The 8,069-nt window shown below is 29.2% G+C and overlaps 1 protein-coding gene across 2 annotated transcripts in view; it reads left to right on the forward strand.

The window, feature by feature from the left end:
- Positions 1-4,108: 4,108 nt before the first annotated feature.
- Positions 4,109-8,069, forward strand: part of LOC124420370 — a 23,533-nt gene continuing 19,572 nt past the window's right edge. For both annotated transcript variants that reach the window (XR_006941155.1, XM_046952915.1), the window contains exon 1: positions 4,109-4,605. Coding sequence is in view for 1 of the 2 variants with exons in the window: in XM_046952915.1 (XP_046808871.1) it covers positions 4,470-4,605 (136 nt within the window). In the remaining variant the exon portion in view is untranslated. The remainder of the gene's footprint in view (positions 4,606-8,069) is intronic.

The raw sequence follows: 8,069 nt of genomic DNA on the forward strand, positions 1-8,069 counted from the left end.
TAGACTAGACTATAGACTAGACTATAGACTAGACTATGGACTAGACTATAGACTAGACTATAGACTGGACTATAGACTAGACTATAGACTAGACTATAGACTAGACTACAGACTAGACTATAGACTAGACTACAGACTAGACTATGGACTAGACTATAGACTAGGCTATAGACTAGACTATAGACTAGACTATAGACTAGACTATAGACTAGACTATAGACTAGACTATAGACTAGACTATAGACTATACTATGGGCTAGACTAGACTATAGACTAGAGTGCTACGTTTTCTTTAGAAAAGAACAACCTTTTCTGTAGAAATGATATAAAGACGGAAAAGATGTCGAGAATAGAGCAATTATTTCTATAAAAGTATTGGTTAGACTAGTGCGACTTTGTCTATAGAAATGTAGTCTAGATTAGAATAACCCTCAAGAGATGTTTTCTCTTCAAATAAAGTATTCTATTACAACTAAAAATCATGGATCGGTTTTCTAAGTCTGTGTAATGTTACTAAAAATCAATCAAAATTTAATTATAAGTTATTGTTGAAAAGTTAATAACAGTTTAATTATATTTTATAAGAATGTGAACACATGCTCATTATTAGCAGCATTTAATTAATTAAATGCTTTTAATAAATAAGTTTATAAATCAACAATATTTTTAAAAAATTGCAAAAAAAAAAAAAATTAAAATTAAATTACTTAACAATTCAGATATTTGTTTAATAGAAACTTTTCTTTTAAGTTTTTTAGTTGATTTATAATAAAAATATTGCATTTAATGACACTTTAACTATAAAAATCATTTAAACAATTATTTTAACTAAGTTTGTTTATATTATTTAAAATTCTTGAAATTTTTTTTTAATAAAAATCAATTTTTCAAACTGTTTACAAAACTAGCAACTAAACAAAACATTTACAGTTCATGCTTGAGCATGTTTTTGTTAAGTTTTATTTGTGAACTTAATGTTCGCCCAAAATACAACACGTGCTGCCATTTGGAAAATATGCAAATTTTGTTGTTATTTAAATACTGTTGTTGCCTTTGTTATTGTTTAGCACAACAACAACAAAAACTTAAAAACAGTATTAAAATGTTGTAAACAATCAACATTTTGTTGCTTTTTTATTTGTTTACTTTTTTTTTTTTTGATTTTTTTTTGCAAAATGCAGTTCAAAAGAAAAGTGCTGTATTAGAGAAGAGGTAGGTATAGAGAAGCAAGCTATAAAAATAAAACAAATTTTTATTACAAAATAATATTTGTATATGAAAGTTGCAAGAAAGCAAAAAAATAACAAATTTACATTTCATAAATAAATCAAAATAAATTAAAAATGTTTAAGTGCAAAAGATAGATGAGCAAAAGTTTTGTGTAGGATTTTGTGAGAATAGGTGGCAAAGTGCTGACAGGGAAATATAAACAAATCTGTAAATAAGATGAATAACTAGTTAAAAGATAATGTTTAGAGAAGCAGTTGTTCTGGATTAGACACGTTTTCAATAGAAAGCGTTTTTGTTGTTCGCCCGTAGCGAGGATAAAGTTGTTCTATACTTAACTACTTTATTGTCTATTCTAGAGTCTAGTCTATGATATATTCTATTGTCTGGTCATTTCTATAGTCTAGTTCATAGTCTAGTCTATAGTCTAGTCTATAGTCTAGTCTATAGTCTAGTCTATAGTCTAGTCTATAGTCTAGTCTATAGTCTAGTCTATAGTCTAGTCTATAGTCTAGTCTATAGTCTAGTCTATAGTCTAGTCTATAGTCTAGTCTATAGTCTAGTCTATAGTCTAGTCTATAGTCTAGTCTATAGTCTAGTCTATAGTCTAGTCTATAGTCTAGTCTATAGTCTAGTCTATAGTCTAGTCTATAGTCAAGTCTATAGTCTAGTCTATAGTCTAGTCTATAGTCTAGTCTATAGTCTAGTCTATAGTCTAGTCTATAGTCTAGTCTATAGTCTAGTCTATAGTCTAGTCTACAGTCTAGTCTATAGTCTAGTCTATAGTCTAGTTTACAGTCTAGTCTATTGTCTAGTCTATAGTTTAGTTTATAGTCTAGTCTATAGTCTAGTATACAATGTATTGTATAATCTAGTCTATAGTCTAGTCTATAATATAGTCTATAGTCTAGTCTATAGTCTAGACTATAGTCTAGTCTATAGTCTAGTTTATAGTGTAGTCTATAGTCTTGTCTATAGTCTTGTCTATAGTCTAGTCTATAGCCTTGTCTATAGTGTATTGTATAATCTAGTCTATAGTCTAGTCTATAGTCTTGTCTATAGTCTAGTCTATAGTCTTGTCTATAGTCCAGTCTATAGCCTTGTCTATAGTGTATTGTATAATCTAGTCTATAGTCTAGTTTATAGTCTAGTCTATAGTCTAGTCTATAGTCTATTCTATAGTCTAGTCTATAGTCTAGTTTATAGTCTAGTCTATAGTCTAGTCTATAGTCTAGTATATAGTCTATTCTATAGTCTAGTCTATAGTCTAGTCTATATTATAGTCTAGTCTATAGTTTAGTCTATAGTCTAGTCTATTGTCAGGTCTTTTCTATATTCTAGTATAAAATCTAGCCTATAATCTAATGTAAAGTCTAGTCTATAGACTAGTCTATAGAATAGTCCATAGTATGTTCTATAGTCTATTATAGTCTACAGTCTAGTCTATAGTCTAGTCTATAGTCTAGTCTATAGTCTAGTCTATAGTCTAGTCTATAGTCTAGTCTATAGTCTAGTCTATAGTCTAGTCTATAGTCTAGTCTATAGTCTAGTCTATAGTCTAGTCTATAGTCTAGTCTATAGTCTAGTCTATAGTCTAGTCTATAGTCTAGTCTATAGTCTAGTCTATAGTCTAGTCTATAGTCTAGTCTATAGTCTAGTCTATAGTCTAGTCTATAGTCTAGTCTATAGTCTAGTCTATAGTCTAGTCTATGGTCTAGTCTATAGTCTAGTATTTAATCTAGTCTATAGTCTAGTCTTTTGTCTAGTCTATAGTCTATAGTTTAGTTTAAAGTCTAGTCTATAGTCTAGTCTATAGTCTAGTCTAACGTTGAGTCTATAGCCTAGTCTTTAGTCTAGTCTTTAGTCTAGTCTATAGTCTATAGTTTAGTTTAAAGTCTAGTCTATAGTTTAGTCTTTAGTCTACAGTCTAGTCTTCAGTCTATAGTCTAGTCTTTAGTCTATAGTCTAGCTTAGTCTATAGTCTAGCCTATATTCTAGTCTATAATCTAGCCTATAGTCTAGTCTATAGTCTAGTCCGTAGTCTAGTCTATAGTCTAGTCTATAGTGTAGTCTATAGTCTAGTCTATAGTCTAGTCTATAGTCTAGTCTATAGTCTAGTCTAAAGTATAGTCTAGTCTATAGTCTAGTCTATAGTCTAGTCTATAGTATAGTCTAGTCTATAGTCTAGTCTATAGTCTAGTCCATAGTATAGTCTAGTCTATAGTCTAGTCTATAGTCTAGTCTATAGTCTAGTCTATAGTCTAGTCTATAGTCTAGTCTATAGTCTAGTCTATAGTGTAGATCTACTCTGTAACCTAAAGCTTTTAATTATCTTCTTCACAAATTTCTTTGTATTTTATTTTGAAAGGTGTCATTCATGCAAATGCATTACAAAATAGTTTCTGTTTTTATCTCATATTTTTTTAACACTTTCATAATGTAAGAAGCAACATAAAGTCATTTTTATATTTGCCATAAATTGCTAGTGATTTTGGTTATCTTTTTGTAAGTTAATTCAGGGGAAATTATAGCAGTGTTATGGTTGAAGTAAAAATAATGTTTAAAATTTATTTTAATTTATTTTAAGTAAAAGAGATAAACAAATAAAAATGTTATAAATTTCACACATTTTAATAAAATTATCTTAGTTGGTAAGACAGCAATGAAAACAGACAGTAGACAAAAAAAAAAGATAAAATTATGATTAAAACTAAACAACAATTTGGCTAACAACAAAGGAAAAGATAGCAATACAATTGCTATAAAAATTCTAGATTTTTAACATGTTAAAATTAATTTAATTTTCATTATATTTAATTATATTTTCTGGTTAAACTCTTTGCATAATTTTGTTTTTCTTTAATTCTCTTTACAGTTTAATGTTGTCATAACCTTTAATTAACAGTTGGCAAACCTATTTTTTTTTTTCAACTTTAACCTACCACAGCACTTAGAGAAAAACAACAACTGTAATATAAACAACGCATAAGCACACTTAATAATAAATTAAACAAAACCCTTTACCCCCTTCCTCCCCTCATAAAACAATAACAACAAACACAACATGTAACCCAACCGGCATTAAAGCAACAAGAAATTGTAAACAAAACAAATAGAAAAGAAACCTCCAAAAACAAGTTTAAATTCATTCTTCATCCTATCTCTCTCTCATTCACTCCTAATTAATTGTAACTTTTTTAAGTTCACCATCCTAATCATAAACACAATACACTAAAAACAAAATGGTGAAATATCATGTTGAAATTGTTAAAACTGAGAATGGCAAGGGAAAACCAACAGCCGGTCTTACAACGGCCTTGGTAGCGGAAAACGGAAATGATAATGCGGATGCTAATGGTCGAGAAAATGGCACAACGGGTAAGTTTGTTTTTATATTTATAGAATAATTCTTGTAGATTAAAAAAGAGATTAAATAGAATTAATTGCAATTATGTTAAAACTAAATAAGTAAAAACAAATTTAAAAAATTATTTACATAGCAAAAACAGAGACGGACATGATTGTAAAGCTGTAAAGTTAATAGAGAACAGTCTAGACCTTAGACTTGCTAGTAGTCTAGTTTTTAGTCATGTCTATACTCTAGTATATAGTCTAGTCTATTGTCTATTGTATAGTCTGTTGTCTAGTCTATTGTTTAGTCTATTGTCTTGTCTATTGCTTTTTCTATTGTCTAGTATATAGTCTATTATATTATTTATTCTATAGTCTAGTCTATAGCCCATTATAGGTTAGTATATAGTCTTGTATATAATCTAGTGTATAGTCTAATCCATATTCTTGTCTATAGTCTAGTCTTTTGTCTTGTCTATAGTCTACTCTATAGTCTGATGTATAGTCTAGTAAACATTCTAGTCTATAGTCTAGTCTATAGTATATTCAATAGTCTAGTCTATAGTTTATTCAATAGTCTAGGCGATAGTCTACTCTATAGTCTAGTCTATAGTCCAGTCTATAGTGTAGTCTATAGTCTAGTCTATAGTCTAGTCTATTGTCTGGTCTATAGTCTATTTTATAGTCTAGTCTATAGTCCAGTCTATAGTCTAGTCTATAGTCTAGTCTATAGTCTAGTCTATAGTCTGGTCTATAGTCTAGTCTACAGTCTAGTCTATAGTCTAGTCTACAGTCTAGTCTATTGTCTAGTCTATAGTCTAGTCTATAGTCTATTCTATAGTCTATAGTCTTGTCTACAGTCTAGTTTTTAGTCTAGTCTATAGTCTAATCTATAGTCTAATCTATAGTCTAGTCTATAGTCTAATCTATAGTCTAATCTATAGTCTAATCTATAGTCTAATCTATAGTCTAATCTATAGTCTAGCCTATAGTCTAATCTATAGTCTAGTCTATAGTCTAGTATATAGTCTAGTCCAGTCTATAGTCTGGTCTATAGTCTAGTCTATAGTCTAGTATATAGTCTAGTCTATAGTCTAGTCTATAGTCTAGTCTTTAGTCTAGTCTATAGTCTAGTCTATCGTCTAGTCTATAGTCTAGTCTATAGTCTAGTTTACAGTCTAGTCTATAGTCTAGTCTAGTCTATAGTCAAGTCTATAGTCTAGTCTAGTCTACAGTCAAGTCTAGTCTATAGTCTAGTCTATAGTCAACTCTATAGTCTAGTCTACAGTCTTGTCTACAGTCTTGTCTACAGTCTTGTCTACAGTCTTGTCTATGGTCTATTTTATAGTCTTGTCTACAATCAAGTCTATAGTATATTATATAGTGTAGTCTATTGTCTTGTCTATAGTCTTGTCTATAGTCTAGTCTATAGTCTAGTGTATAGTCTAGTCCATATTCTAGTCTATAGTCTAGTATATAGTCTATTCTATAGTCTTGCCTACAGTCTAGTGTTTAGTCTTGTCTACAGTCTAGTTTTTAGTCTAGTCTATAGTCTAGTTTATAGTCTTGTCTATAGTCTAATCTATAGTCTAGACTGTAGTCAAGTAAAGTCTAGTCTATAATCTTGTCTACAGTCTAGTTTTTAGTCTAGTCTATAGTCTAGTCTATAGTCTAGTCTATAGTCTAGTCTATAGTCTAGTCTATAGTCTAGTCTATAGTCTAGTCTATAGTCTAGTCTATAGTCTAGTCTATAGTCTAGTCTATAGTCTAGTCTATAGTCTAGTCTATAGTCTAGTCTATAGTCTAATCTATAGTCCAGTTTATAGTCTAGTCTATAGTCATGTCTAGTCTAAAATCTTGTGTATAGTCTAGTCTATGTTCTAATCTATAATATAGTTTATGGTCTGGTCTAGTCTACAGTCTAATCTATAGTCTAGTCTATAGTCTTGTTTATAGTGTAGTCTATAGTCTAATCTACAGTCTAGTATATTTTCTGGTCTAAAATCTAATTTATAGTCTAGTATATATAGTATATAACAACTTTGGTCTAGTAAGTCCATTATAATCCATTTTATATTGTATTCATTAGTCTAATCGAAAATTTCTCAATTAATTTCATCTCATACTGTTTTATTTGCCATTAATGTAGTTATTTTAAAAATAAACCAAACATCATTTACACCAAAAAAAAAAAAACAATTTTTATGACATAAAAAATGGCAAGAACAACAACAGTAAGAACCACATACATACAGCTTGTTGTTGCTTAATATATTATTGTAGTTTCAAGTGGCCAGTGAGTGGTGTTACGTCACCTTCCACCAACAAGTTCAACAATTCATCCCCTTTTTTAAATGTTGTTGCTGCTGCTGTTGCTACATTTGTTTTTACTGTTGTCTTTGTTGTTGCTATTGTTACAATTTATTTATTTATATTTAATGTCAGCATGCAACAAGTTACTCAAAGTCATGGCCATTTAACGAACAAAATGATTACGCAAAAAAAAAATATAAAAAAATTCGATTGTATTGTTAAAGGCAGAACTTTAAAAGAAATAATTATTTAATAATATACCTTGGATTTATTTAAAAAGATCAAATTGTTATGTAGTTATAAGGACATTAAGAAACAAGGGTTTTTACAACCCTCTATCGGCAAGGCTTTTTGATATCTTTATTAAATACTCAATATCTTTGTCGGTTTTAAAGCTATTGCCTTCAAATTTGGTTTATATAAAAAGTAAGTATTCAACTTTGTAATGGTATAAACATTTTCAAGCCACACCCTTTACATCTTAAGATATTAATGTACAAACTTTTTATCTTAAATTAAAGAAAAGTGGGCGTGGCATAATAAAATTTTTAACATGTATCTTGTAGCCAAATATTTTAGCTATCATATGCAAAAAAATTTCATTTAAATTGTTTAACTGGTTTAGGAGCTATAGCTTCTTAAAGAAACTAGTTTGTTTACCGCCCACTTTTTTGCTGTCGTTTTAATGTTTTTACTAAATTCTTAATAACTTTATATGTTTTAAAGATATTGACATCAAATTTGGTCAATAGAATGAGAAAAGTATAAGCTTTAAAATGGTATACAAATTTTACAACTGCTACCACCTCGAACTGAAAAATTAAGGTATAAACTATTTAATCGCAAATTAAACATATGTGGGCGTGGCATTTTAAAATTTTTCCACAAGTAGCTTATAGCCGAATTCATTTCCTAACGAATGACATCAATTTTGTTCCAATATCTTAACTAGTTTAGAAATTATAACGTTCCAAAGAAAATTGTTCGCAGGAAATTTACTTGCTACACGATTCTGTTGGCCTGGTGTTAAGAAAAATTTTTGACCAAAAAAAATCAAATTTTTTTGGTGCAATTTTCTAGAATTTACTAAATTTGCCATAACTTTGTCAATTTTTAAGATATTGTTTTCAAATTTGACATACAAAGAGAATGGAATATTGCCTTTCACATTGACATTG

This window comes from Lucilia cuprina, chromosome 5 (genome assembly GCF_022045245.1).
Source record: "Lucilia cuprina isolate Lc7/37 chromosome 5, ASM2204524v1, whole genome shotgun sequence".
In the NCBI taxonomy this organism is placed as follows: Eukaryota; Metazoa; Arthropoda; class Insecta; order Diptera; family Calliphoridae; genus Lucilia; species Lucilia cuprina.